This window comes from Saccopteryx bilineata, chromosome 3 (assembly GCF_036850765.1).
Source record: "Saccopteryx bilineata isolate mSacBil1 chromosome 3, mSacBil1_pri_phased_curated, whole genome shotgun sequence".
NCBI lineage: Eukaryota > Metazoa > Chordata > Mammalia > Chiroptera > Emballonuridae > Saccopteryx > Saccopteryx bilineata.
The window spans coordinates 69951621-69966379 of record NC_089492.1 but is presented as its reverse complement, the minus strand read 5'-3'; the positions used below and the strand labels follow the sequence as shown (position 1 = coordinate 69966379).

The window sequence follows — 14759 nt, the reverse complement described above, 5'->3', positions numbered from 1 at the left end:
AAAAGCATTTCTCCATTTGGGTTGAGCTACAATGAGAAAGGCATTTTCAAAGTACCCACCGGTGTCAGTATGTTGCCTTGTGAAAGCTTTTCTGTACTAAGAGTATCCCATGAGGCCTCCCCATCACAGCTGGGACAGAATGTCTGAGAAACAGGAGCCCTATCATCTAAGCCCCGACTCACTTTCAGATGTATGCACAAAGTGCGGCAAGAGAGACAAGTTCATCAACGCCACGGCAGGTATCAGATAACTTCACAAAAACAGGCAAACACAGACCCAGAACAACGTTTCAATTGTAATATAACATTTCTTTCCTTAAGCAAAGATGTTGTTCAAATATATCTATCAAAACAATTTGCTATCCTTAAGCTACCTCATGCATAATCTATATGCAAGACTTTGAAAAAAAACTGTGAGTCACTAGTACTTTGTAAACATTCCATGCAACTTAAAATATAAATAGTGGCTCATGAGCTAGACATGAGTTTGAAAAATTAAGCCCAGTGTTTAGACAGATATCTGCTTCAGATTTTAACATCATTCACAATGCCATTACTTTACTTATATAATGAAATAATTTTCACACCTGCAGAATTCATTTAAGAAATATAGTAAAATGTGCCAGCTAGCTTTTTTACATAGCAAATATGTAATAGCAAGTTTCAGTTGTACTAGAGTGTTGCCTAGTATTTCATATTTTCTTTCATTGCATGTATAGTTAGTTTATTTCATCGGTGACATAGCAAATTATCGCCTTTTAAAAAATAACATTGTCTACCAATGTTTTTCTGCCTCTCAACTAAAAACTGCACCTGAAATGGAACAGGTTGCTCATCCTAAGGGTATTACTCAGGGCCCCATGCTAGTTTCCCAAAGTGGAAATTTCCATTGTATCAATGAAATACCTCTAGTTTATCACAACACAAATCTGCACTGAGTTATTTTCCAATTCAGCCAAATTCTGGATGAAACTATGTGCTCTGAACCAATGTTCAAGTTAGATAACGCCATACAAAATGTTGCCACAGACAGATGTAACTCTAAGAATTAAACTAAAATTTGAATTTTTTATTTAAAAAATCTAATCTGAGGTGCACAGTTGGTTGAGGATATAATTTAGATGACACCAGGTAGACACCTGCACTTCAACAACCAAAATTATGCTCTAGGTTTTACATCAGTTAAAGATAAAACAGTGATTGGAAGGCAGGGAGACCTTTCAATCACATGCAAACATCCTGAGGTTGGTTTCAGTGAAGGACGCCACAACTGAGCAGCCCCATTCGGAGCTGTACCCATTACTTGGCTGTCCTTGGCATTGCTGTAGCGTAGGCTAGAGAAGCTATTTAAAGTGGCATTCAACACTTGTGGTTGTGTCAGGAGTGACTCAACGAGACCTAAGTGAAAGCATGAAATCCAGGGTGGCAATGACCTTAGCATCCTGAAACAAGATCCCGAGAGACGAGTGAAAAGACTTCCTCCTGCTATTTTAGCACCATTAGAAGCACTTTCCCCTGGACTTCACGCCTGATCAGGTTATCACAAAAGTTTATATCCTGAATGAGCTGTCTTTGGATGACAAAATTGCTTCAACCTTAAATTGCCAAATACAGGCTGAAGATCATTGCATTTTTGTGCAGGTTGGTTATTGTAATAGAATATGCTCTACTGGAGAGGAGACAAGGTGCACGAATAACATGTATCTTACACACACACATGCACACACACACAGAGCAAGTTCAGGTACCACTCGGTGAGGGCTGCTGCCTCCTGGTTTGCCCACCCTAGGCAGAGAAACTTGTCTATAAGTACTCTGAGTTGGATCTATCTACTTTAGGCACCTGTCTTTAGTATCAACCAAAGTTCTTTCACTTAAATATTCATAAAGACATTAAAGAAGATAATTAAAGGCCAAAAAATCTGTTCATTTTATGCTTTAGCAAAGAAGTTAATGTAAACATAGATGTATACAAAGCCAAAACTGCATATATGTATGTGCAGATATGGTTTAGTCCTGAAGTTAGTGTTTAGTGCCTCCTGGAAAAGGTTTAGAGGAGTGAATGCAAACATCTTCCCCCTCTACTTTTCTACTACCCATTTCTGTGATGGCTACTATACATCTCTGTTCCAACTGTGGCTGGTTCTATCTCTGTATCAAGGCTAACCTAGTAATTGCAGAGCTGTCTTGGCCACTCAAGTCCTTCAAAGTTCTGACTGTAAACTATGAAGTCATCAACTACATTCCAGGAAACACTGGGACAGAGTCAGTCAGGTGAAGGGATGGATGTCACTGAGAGATACTGGAAGTGCAGCTTGCCTGCAATGTCCACATGGGCACAGCACTGGTGGTCACAACCTGGGGACTCCATCCTTCTCTATCCCTCTTCAGAGAATGATAAAGGATGAATGACCACCACGCTGTTGGTGGGAAAGAATAATTTCCAGGCTGATTGCTACCTTAAAATCTTCACTCAGTCTTAGCATATCTAAATAGGATATTTTTAATGATGGATGCATCCTAAGAGCTTCACTATTCTTTACCATACCATATAATCTCCCCTATAAAATACAGGAACATTTAATGGAAAAGTTGGTGTATTTGTCAATAAGGAGGAAAAACCAAATCAGGTTAGGCTGACACTGCTGGGTGGCCAAGTAGGTTCACTCACTGTCAAAGTCACTAATTCCTACATGATGTAAAGATTAACTTTACATCATACAGAATTCAGATTTATGCCTCAGCCCATTACAGATTATTGAATGTCATGGAACTCTGGGGTTATTCTCAAATACAATAAAACTATCAATGCTAAATCAATGACAATATAAAAAAAATCAATTGTAATCGAAGGTTACTTCGAGAATTATGTATTAGCAGCTAGAGTTTTTTAATGTAATCATGTTTTGATCAAAAAGGAATTTTTAATCCAGTAATTCTTTTAGAACCAATTTTGTTAATTATTTTGAAAATGTCTTTCTTCATCAGGATGGTCAGTTCACAAGGGTACACAAACTGAGTTTCTATATTAAAAATGACTCTTACCTTGGGTCAGCTAACAATGTTCACTAAGGCCAGAGAGGTCACAAAAACATCTTTATTTATGAATCAAAACATATCTTTATTTATGAATATAAACTCCATTTTAATTGTTTTTAATTAAAATTATTCAAAACATTTTTCAGAAAATGAAGCATTCCCTAGCTATTACTATGACAATTTAAAATATATTTCTTCTAGTTCTAATTTTTGCTTTGAATTTTTTAACTTTTATTTGAATATTTACTGTAAATACTTTTTAGTGAGTTATCTCTTCTGAAACGAAGTGAAAGTGTAGAGGAATCAAAAGTAAATGGAATGCCCAAAGCTTTTTATTCTTGAGGATTCAATGCATAAAATATCTAACATTCAATAAATATTCACTATTTTATATGTAATATTTAATATTCAATAAAATTGGCTAATTTGACATTGCATAACAATTTTATATTAACCAGTTCTTTGGGAAGAGATTATTTCATTTCATTCTATATGCTGAGTATTCCTGTAAAATATAAAAGCTCTAGTAAAAAGAATATCAGCAACATTCAAAATAGTATCTTCTCAAGTTTAGTTCCAATGCAATCAACTGCTATGCCGATACCACATCACAATGCTGATAGTTCTAACGAAGCTATTGAGGTCAAGGCATGAGCGCTATGGGAATTTTCTTATAAACTCTTGGCATTTGGAAAGTATTTGGTTTTCTTCTATTTTTTAAAATAGGAGATAATGATAAGAACACAATCTAAAACATTATTCAAACACTTTTAGAGTTTCCCAAAGTAAAGAGTGGTAAATATTGTGACCACTCCTTCATAATACTTATGCTCATCTAAAATACTACATCATTCACTTTATCCAGTTTTTCACTTGCAATAAAGAAGACAAATCTGCTAATAACCTAAGCAGTGTGCATGGATTTTCAAAACCAGAGTATTTCAATACTGCCAATGTATTGTTTTGTGATAACATTAAATGAAGAATTCCTTAGTTTTGTTTTTTAATTGATTTTAGTGACAGAGAGAGAGAGAGAGAGAAAGACATTGATTTGTTCTTCCACTTATTTATGCATTCATTGATTAATTCTCTCATGTGTCCTGACCAGGGATCAAACCTGCAATCTTGGTGTATTCAGACAATATTCTAACCAACTGTGTTACCTGGCCAGGGTTTAATGAGACACTTTATACTTCCTTTTTTTTTTCTTTTTCTTTTTTTTTTTTTTTTTTTTTTTTTGTAGCAAGAGAGAGAGACAGGAACAGACAGACAGGAGGAGAGAGAGATGAAAACCATTAACTCGTAGTTGTGGCACCTTAGTTGTTCATCGATTGCTTGCTTATATGTGCCTTGATTGGGGTGCTCCAGCTGAACCAGTGACTCCTTGCTCAAGCCAGTGACTTCTGAGCTCAAGCCAATGGTCACAGGGTCACATCTATGATCCCATGCTCAAGCTGGCTACCCCGCGCTCAAGCCAGAGACCATGGTTTCAAATCTGGGTCCTCAGGATCCCAGATTGACAATCTATTAACTGCACCACCACACCACTACCTGGTCAGGCTAAAATGGGACACTTTTTAAGAGTGAAAGACATGCTGTCAGTAATTAGGCTAGGACAAAAGCATTAACCAGGGTATTCTCAGTGAAACCAGGACCTACACACCCTATGTAAGATGACATGCGAGGTGAGCTTTTTATCAGTTTCTTCCTCTCTCCTCACCTTTCTCTCCCCACCCTGCTCTTCCTGATCAAGTGTGGCCAAGTGGACAGAGTGGTACATTGGCAGGGCAGCCTCTCAGGGAAAGCAGAGCAGCATGGTTCTAGAAATAGAACCACAGGGGCCAAAGGATGGATTATTTGAAATATTTTCATCAAAACCCAACATTTTCTATCTTATCTGTTTTACTTTTTTACCTCATTTCTTCCAGTTAGTCTGCATAGATTATATATATATTTGAGAATGGAACAAAACCGTATCTCCAAGCTCAACCTTCACAGATTGGCCCAGCCCTTTGAAGTTGTGCCTCATGAGCACCTCTGGACTATTCCGCCCTGTTCATGCTCCGGGAAGAGCACAGACCACCTAACTTCTAAAGCTGGGATGCAGACAGGAAAGGGCGAGAGGAGAAAGCAGGAAACAGCACGGAAACAGTGCAACTGGCACACTAACAGGGCCAGACGGTCCCAGACCAGAACCAGAGAATCGGGCAGCCCACAGAGGTGCCTTGATGTGGGGCGATTTCAGTGTGCGCTCACACTGCAACAGCACAGTTTTTAGAGCCTGCTATGGCTTTCATGACTTCTGTTATTGTTTATCGCTAAGAAAGTCATCAGAAAGCTAAACTGAGAGTTTTGTACAGGCAGCACTATTTGCCTGACTCTGGGTGTGTGTGTATGTATATATATATATATATATGCAAAACATATGAAAGTTCTTGGGCTCATAAGAAATAATTTATGGCTTGGTTCGAATATCTTTCCTTTTTCACTTGAAGCATTCGAATAACCGATCCACAGTCTATAAATAGAATGAGAATGTTATGCATTCTTTCCCTGTTGATGAGTACACAGGAGTTCTTGTTTTATTTGTATTCATTTTCACTTTATTGTCTCTGACTTGAAAGGCACATAGTAATTTAGTTAAAAGCAGAAGTGTAGTTCTCAAGGAGTTATCACCAACAGGGCACTTCAGCAGGTACCCCATCCCCCGGGAAACTCACCCCGGTGACCCCTGGCTCTCTAAACAGCTGGAGTTCCAAGGACAGAGCCTGTACATCTGCCACCACTGGCTTCCCTCTTGATCCAAAGATGACCTAGGTCTCCACCCCTTCTCCCGCACGTGTTAGGGGCTGCTGGCGGTGGTCCTGAGGGCCTGCGGAGGTGAGGAGCCAGAGGCAGGCACTCTGCCATCTCTACTCCCCCAACTCCATGTCCCATAGAACGTTGTTGCCAGGGAAGTAAACTGGTTCTTGTGGGAAGGGCTGAAAAAAATCTTAGAACCTGGCAAAATCTTATTCTTAGGATTTAGATTCTCTCTTTAGAGAGAATTTAAATTTAACTTATTTTTTCTTCTTAGGGGGCCAATAATGGGAAAAGGTTGTGAGATAATTCTCTATATCAATCACTGTCCCTCTCCTGAGTGAAAGAGAGGACAGGGAAAGAGGGAGGGAGGGAGAGAGAATGAAGGAAAATGTGAGAAGATGAGGGAGGAGTCCTCAGGTAAATAATTGGTAACTAGGGATAAACAGGAAAATTGGGGAGAGGGAAGCAGATACTAAACAGTGCCCCCACTCAGCCCGGGACCCCGCAATGCGGGCTGGCCCTCACCGTACTGGCTCAGATGAACAGAAATGTCATTCTGCAGAGTCCGTCTCATGTGCTTATCCGCTAAGAGCCGCTTACAGTCTAGTTCCCAGCCTGACACTTGGGATGGGCCTCCTGGCTGGCACTGTCCTGAACACAATGTCCATTTAGGTATCTGGGTTCCTAAATGTGTTTGCTTGTAGACCTGGCTGACGTCCTGTGTTCTTTTTGGGGGTCCGGAGCGAGGGTGCCGTAGGGCACCAAGGAGTCTGGTTCCTTTCAGCTCCCAATAATACCATGTTCCGAGGTGCCCCGACCCTTCTGTGCTTTCAAACACCTGGTGGACTGACGTCGCTGTGTGTAGTATTTAAAGACAAATAGCTAGGGAAGAGGCCAAAGAAAAGAGAGAAAATGTTTCTGATCCAGAGGCTGACTAAACTGCCTCGGCTGGAAGACGCATAGAGTCAGTTAAACTTCCAGCTCACTGCCTAGGAAACTGGCGGCTGGTGAAGCCCATCTCCTGCCCTTGCACGTTACCGGGAAAGGTAAACCTGAGCCAGCAACTCCATGTCCGGGTAGCGAGAGATCAGGGCAGCCGGACATACCGGGCCCCTCTGGGTAGGCCCAGTATTCACAAACAGCCTCAGGTGTAAACTTGGCACCTTCCCTCCACATGAAGGTCTGTGTGGTACACACACAGTTACACAAGGCTGAAGGTCAGAGTCGAAACCTATCATACAGATAATAAACTCGGGTCACATTACGAGGACATACTAAACCACAGACAGTTATAAAATAACAATTCTATTAGCCCCGTCATTATTTTGTAAAAAAAAATATATATATATGTATATAGAATTATATTTCACAGTATTTTGTATGTATGTAAAAAGGTTATTTTGTTAAATATAGACATTTCAAATATACCAAACTTTAAACTTTGTTTTGGCATTTTTTCAGTTACTAATATACCAGAAAGTTCAGTTAATAGAAGGGATATCAAGAAGCATGTGCTATAAGAGCCAAATTGTTATTTTTAAGTTCATACCCAAAGGCAAAGCATGACAGGTCAGTGGGCCTTGCAATAACTTTGCCTATCACAGTGGATACACACAGCATGGTGAATAATTATTACTTACTTGATTACTGAGCATTTACTCCATGTAAATGAGTAGCTATTTTAACCTATTGTGGAATATTTGATAAAAAATCATGAAGGTTTTCCTTCTCTGCTAGGGATCTCATAACTATGCAAGTAATTTCGTAACTTTTATACTTTATTATAGAGCTAGTATAAATAAATTATGAAACACAGAAAAGGCCCTGGCCAGTTGGCTCAGTGGTAGAGCATTGGCCTGGCGTGCGGGAATCCCGGGTTCGATTCCCGGCCGGAGCACACAGGAGAGGCGCCCATCTGCTTCTCCACCCCTCCCCCTCTCCTTCCTCTCTGTCTCTCTCTTCCCTTCCTGCAGCCAAGGCTCCATTGGAGCAAAAGATGGCCCGGGTGCTGGGGATGGCTCCATGGCCTCTGCCCCAGGTGCTAGAGTGGCTCTGGTCACAACAGAGCAACGCCCCGGAGGGGCAGAGCATTGCCCCCTAGTGGGCAGAGCATCGCCCCCTGGTGGGTGTGCCGGGTGGATCCCGGTTGGGCGCATGCGGGAGTCTGTCTGACTGCCTCCCCGTTTCCAGCTTCAGAAAATACAAAAAAAAAAGAAAAAAAGAAACACAGAAAAAAACAAAAAAGAAAATAAATAAATATTTTTAAGGATATGAAATTCCTGTTTAAGCTAAGAGGATTTTTTTTTTTAATTCTGAAGAGAAGAGAGTGTCTTTCCATATGTGTGTGTTAATAATGTCAGCTGTGCACAGGAAATGTTCTATATGTGTTCCACTGAATTACCACACCGACTGAGTGATGGCTGAAAAGATAAAATGAACACTCCTTCAATGATCTCACCTCGAAGCAAGTTAGGAAAACACATAGATGACAAGCACTCCAACACAGGAGCTTCACAGCTTGAGTAGGACCGTGATGTGGCCATAATATTAATAGTGAGGACTAGCATATCATCCCACAGCAGCTTTAACTAAATGATTGTTCCAATTGTTCCTAAGTTGTAAATATCCTACTCACATCTACTTAGCATCAGCACCCCCACCACCAAGAGTTATTCTGGAGAAATACCAAGTTATAGGACTTGTGAAGAGTACAGGAAGCGGTAGTAGTTTATAGAAGGCACCACACAGAGCTGTTTTTAAAAGGTTCTGAACCTCAGACAAATGAACAATACTTGCACTGAACCACCATATAATCAAATGTAAATAATTTCCATAATATTCCACCATTCAAACAGAGAGGAAAATGCAGACACACAAATAAACAAACACAGAACCTTTATGAAAACTTAGTAAAGACTCCACTTAGGTTAGCAAAGATTTGCTTAGCTCAATTAATAATTTGGAGACATTATTTATAACTACATGAAAACTTCCAGCCCAGTATCCTTAGCTGCTGGGTACAATTTGTAGGTAGATACCTTATCTGTACATACATAATTTAAAGAAAGTTTAAATAATTTGTCTGATGTTTAGGGGTATATAATGATATATTGTAATAAGCCATTATCAGCATTACCTTCTGAGACATCAAGAGATGGCTGCTCTAAAATTTAGAGATTAAATGAACTTCCTCACCTGACAACCCAAGTTATATTGACCCTACTCCATCCTTACCAGAAATTCTTCAGAAAAATTATGTATATATTTAAATTTTTTCTATAATGCTACTTAATTTTAGATATGTGTTAATAATGCTGTTATAAGCAAATAAACCACATTAATCTTTCAAATATTCTTCAATTTGGCTGTTTATTTTCACATATTTGGCTAATTCCCTCTGGAACACTGGTGGAACAATGATTTATCCCTCAATTGCCTAAAGGCTTGAAGGAATTAATTTAACATCGAAAATACTCCCTTAAATCTAGGGCTTATCTCATTCATCTTCAAAATTCACTCCATATTTTTAGGAGTAACTCAAACACATAACTAAACACTTGACACTGGAAAGAGCAGTAACCTTCAAACCAAACCCACAAAGGTAGCACATCTATTTCTTTCTTACAGGTAAAACACAGGGAAATAAATCATTCACAACTACAAAAAGACCTGGTTGAAATCTCCCATTTGCTGCAAAATGCGCATTTTCTCATTAGGTAAAACAGAAAAACAGTTTATTTCATTTAGTCCATGTCCTGGCCGGAAAATAAAATGCCTTTAAAAGTCAACAAGATGCAAAACCAGACAAGTCAAACAAGAAGTTTTATGATCATCTATTTACACTATTACAGTATATGTTACAACTTATCATGTGAAATCTTTACTTCCAGTCAAACCACATATAGCATATTACAGTTCTATCATCTTTACTGTTTATAAGAAAAGATAATGGAAGAAACTATTTATATAAAGAATTCATATGACGACACTCTTTTCTCTATTCCACATTCCGTTTTCATAGAATATGCACAAAATACCAATATTATATTTCTGCAGCTGAAGATGACTCTTTTGACATTTTACTAATGATTTATATTGCAATACAGAACTAAACATATGGAATGAAAATCAGTTTGAGTTAACCCAAATAAAGTTAAATAAACAGAATCATGCAGTTGAATTAAATATTGAAATTACCAGCAAAAAAGTTCACCCTGAGATTTGGGAACATGCAGGCACATTAGAAACCTACGAATTTGCCTTCATTTTAGGCAAACACTTTATGAACTCTGCAGTATGGTAATACTGTAATCGTGGAAAGACCTGTACCTCAACACTCAGAAACACCACTGTTAGAGGACAGCTCACAAGGAGAGGTCAATGGGTGCATGTGGACATCGACTCATGCCTCAATTAGCTTTAATAAGACAACCCCTTGCTTACGTGAAGCACCATTAGCCCTCTGAGCTGTAGGGTTCTCCCTTTCCCTGCAATTCTAGAAAACCAGGCCAGGAGACCCTCCTACACTTTCAAAGACAACACATTGCCTTTTCTCAGGAGGGAGCCCAGGCCCAGCCTTCCTGCAAGGCTCCATGCCAGATGGAGCTGAGCTAGCCATGTCTCCTTGGCCTCCTAGTCATCAACATACCCTGCACAGGGAAACCAGACTCCTCCATACTGTTGCCCAGGCCTGTTCCTACATAACATCTATGGAAGAGTCATGCCATTTAGTGACATTACACAGGCAGAACAACTCTATGGGACTAAGTGAGATTTTAGAAAGACTTTTTTCAGTCTCATAGCCCTGTTTTGTTGTCTTACCAAAACACCTGACGAAAACCACACCCTCTGGGATGTAGGCAACAACTTTCCCGACTACGTGCAAGAAAGCCAGCCACACCTCCTTACCTTGGCAGCCACCGAGGAATTGGGCTTCTCAAGCAAGTCCCACAGCTTCTTCCTTTTCTCAGGGCAGCAGGTGTTGTCAAACTCTTCTCCCTCCCGCTCTCGCATGGTCTCCGCCTCGCGCCTCAGCTCTTCATTCATTTGCTCTTTCTTTTGGTGATACCTGGCTTGGCAGCAGGACTCCAGGTAGATCTCATCGATGCCCCAGTAATCAAGCTCCTGGCCAAAGGAGAGCGCACACATTTCTTCCATCATGTGGAGTTTCCCCGTCCGGTAGAAATTTAAAATGGAGGTGAAGGCGCCTGGGTGCCGATCAAAGAAATACTCATTTTCGTTCAGGTTGTAGTCATCGCACACCTCCAGGAGGCTCTCGTGCGTGTTGCAGTCCCGCAGCTTCCCCAGGCGTGTCCTAGGCAGCCGGTCCAACGTTCTCCACAGGACCTCATGGTTCAGGCCCCCCACGTTGATTTTAACTCTCCGTGAGCATGTTTTGCTCCGAATGATGTCCACGGGTTCTGGTGGAAGAGAGAGCGTTGACCTTGAAGTCTTCCTGTTTAAGCCTGGGGGAGCCTTCTCTGCCATGTTGCAATGAGCACGGAACCACTGTCTTCACCAAAAGAAGCCGTGGGAAGGTCAGCTAAAGTGACATCCCCCAGAGGCAGGCATTTCCACGGCTACACTGGAAAAAAACAACAGCCATTGGTTACTTACGTTTTTCCTAAAACATTTCCTCTTCTGTGGGATTGCTCTGTTATTTATGTACAAGGTATGATATTAATATTGTGCACTCACAGGGATCTAAATCTTTACTGTAAGATACAAGACAGGAGGAAACAACAACATAAGGTACTACACAGAAGAGACTGTGTATTCAATTTAATATACCGACATGATGTCGACTTCCAAATTTGTCACCAGAGACCTCTTCCTCAAGCTCTAGACTAAAGTATCCATGTGCTGATCACCTTTTCCAGACACCTTAAATTAAACTGACCACACCTCCAACTAACTGGCCACATCAGTTCCTGTTCCTTCTCCACTGTAGATTTATGGTCCTCTGTCCCCCTATGCCCAGCCACCCAAGATAAAACTCCGAGAAATCCCCATCCATCCATCCATCCATCCACATTCAAATAAGCACAAAGGTTTAACCAACTGTACCTAAACGTGCATAGGCCCTCTGCCAGCATCACCCAGAACCACAATCCTCATTCAAACTCTCAGCGTCTCTCACCTGCTTTTTATTTTTACATCAGACCCTAGACTCTTGTTTCTGTCTGCCTAAAGGACATTGTCCACACAGCCACTAGAATAACTCCTTAAGATACAAGCTTGACCTTGCCACGCTTTAAATCCTACAAAGGCTCATCATTACTGGCAGTGCAAAGTCCAGTTAGCCCTTCTAGATCTGGCCAACCTCTCTACCCTCCCTCTCACCTGTCCCTCGTCACTATATTCCAGTCACCCCCGACTACACATATTATTCTGTCTCAAGCTCTTGGCCTTTCTTCATGCCACATCCTGAAAGAACCCCCACCTTTCCCACTTCCTTTTGATCAACTGCTACTTGCTCTTCCAGAATCAGCTCACACATCACCTTCTCCAAAAAGCCCTCCATGATACCCTTCCTCAAGGAATTCTCTGTGGATTTATCTTCTATTTTATCATACCACTGTAATAACCCCTTTCCCATTGGATGCTGGGTGCTCTTGAAGACAAAGACTATCTTCTCTGGTATTATATCCTTATCCCTGAGTTCAGTGCTTACATATTGTGAGGGTTTAATAAATGTTAAATAATGAATCAGTTCTTTGTTTTCCATAATACAACTGACAAAAGATCTACTATGGCTAATGTCTATGGGCCAGAAAAACAAGTAAATGGCATTATTTGGATCACTTGCCTAAAGAGCATCTGTGTTTATATGTATGTGTGGATATAGGATATCAGAGTGTGTGTGTATGTGTGTATATATAAGATGTCAGTGTAAGTGTGTGTATTCTTTTGCTCCCCAGCTCTTTTCTCCTTGAACCAGTTCTTTAGGGCATTGCTACTCTAATATTCCCTCTTGTTGATCTAACAAGTATCTTCTTATGTGATATTCCCTTTTAACGTTTTTGAAGAAATTTACAGAGATTCAAGCAATTCATCTAAACATCATTTTTTAATGAAAACAACATGTTTCACACAGTTGATGGCTTATACCAGCAATTTTCAACCCATGTGTTGAGGTACTTTGGTGTGCCCCAAGAATTTTTAAAACATGCAATACCTATTTAGGCAGAAGCATCAACCTCTTTTCCCTTAGACTGACAACTAAAAAAAAATGACAACAGCCAACAAGACAACAGCTGTTTAGTGTGAATCAAAATTATAACTATTCTTTTCTGTCAAATCAACAAAAAATAATTTTTTGGTGTGTCACAGACTTTTATTAATTAGTTTGTGTGTGACATGAGATGAAAAAGGTTGAAAATCTATGGCTTATACCAAGGGAACAACAGTTTTTAGAGTTAAGAGGTCCTTATAATTAGAACTCTTTTAAGATATACACCTATTTCTGCATTTCTCTATTTATTCCACTCCTATAAGTTCAAATTATTTCTCCATCTGAAAACCAAGTCTCCTCTCAAATGAATTAAGTCAAATTTGTGAGATAAACATTGACAGACTTTATAATAAGTATGTCAAATATGGCTAATAAATACAATTGAATTGGGAGTTTATCAACTAAATAGACACAGAAATATTTTAAGCATATACATTCACACCTTTACCACAGGGAGAAATGCCAATTTTTACAAAATAAAGAAGAGTTACAATGATTGAGTAACTTACACTCTCTGAGCCTCAATTTCTAAATCTAGAAAATGAGGGTAATAATATCTACTTCACAGGCAATATCATGATGATTAAAACATAGTTTATGTATGTGCTGCGCTACCACACGGAGGTACATCTGAGTAGAATAAGAAAATTCTTTCTCCTCTTTCTCCTTTAGGTTTGGTTTCCAATTACTAAAAGGAAACTTAGATTAAAAGCTATTCCAGTATCTTGTACATAAATGCTAGCATTAAATGTTTTTTCCTTATGCATATGTTCTATCTTCTCAAGTGGATTACAGGTCTTGTTGTTCCCATTTTTTCTCTATTGAGCATTGTACCTACACAAAACAGGCACCTCCTAGCATGTATGTGATGCCACTGATCTCCATGTCCAGACTTTGTGTTCGGGGAATAATGCAGTATATACATAAAAAAAAATTGAGCAACAACATTAGGGTCAGGCAAGACTGATGAAAATATAAGGTCTACTGGAAAGTTCTGTCCGTTTTTGGAATAAAACAAAATACAAATTTTTCTTACCGTCAATAAACTTTATTAAATAATATATTTCCACACCAATCCTATCTTCCAAATATGGTCCGAAATGGTTTGCTGAGCTGAATTAAGCCTTTCTGTGATCTCCGATGTTGTCAGAAAAGGATCTTGCTCCAACATGGTCTTAACAATATCATCATCAATCAAAGATGGTCGCCCAGAATGTGGCTTATCAGAAAGGTTGAAATCACCTGTTTCGAATTTTTTGAACCATCTTCTGCATATCCTATCAGAAACTATACCTTCACCAAACACTTTCAATAAATTTCTACATGCTTCTGTAGCATTTCTTCCTTGTTGAAATTTGTAAAAATACAGTGGCATAAATGAACTTTATCAGTAGCCATGGGTAAACTATCACTTCACACATAAGACTAACGTGAATCAACTTTGTTTTAGTTAATCTGCTATGTCAGTATGTATACATTAAGTGGTAAAAATAGAGAGGCACACATGCACCAAATAAACATGTGCTTATGTGTTGAAACTTGTTGTGATAGAAACAAACAGAACTTTCCGGTAGACCTTATATTAGAGATAGGGCAATTCCAGTGATGAATCTGAATGTCTCTTCTCCATTAAATAACTTGGTTGTAGGTGCAATAACATCTCGGCCATCCATGCAGATTATGTGA

At 39.5% G+C, this 14759-nt stretch overlaps 1 protein-coding gene across 4 annotated transcripts in view; it reads right to left on the bottom strand.

The window, feature by feature from the left end:
* Positions 1–14759, bottom strand: part of KCNB2 (potassium voltage-gated channel subfamily B member 2) — a 371387-nt gene that overhangs the window by 329173 nt on the left and 27455 nt on the right. For 3 of the 4 annotated variants that reach the window (XM_066266314.1, XM_066266315.1, XM_066266313.1), the window contains one exon: positions 10748–11423. In XM_066266314.1, the coding sequence (XP_066122411.1) occupies positions 10748–11326 (579 nt within the window). In that variant the 5' untranslated portion in view covers positions 11327–11423. The remainder of the gene's footprint in view (positions 1–10747; positions 11424–14759) is intronic. The other variant, XM_066266316.1, reaches the window with a different exon arrangement.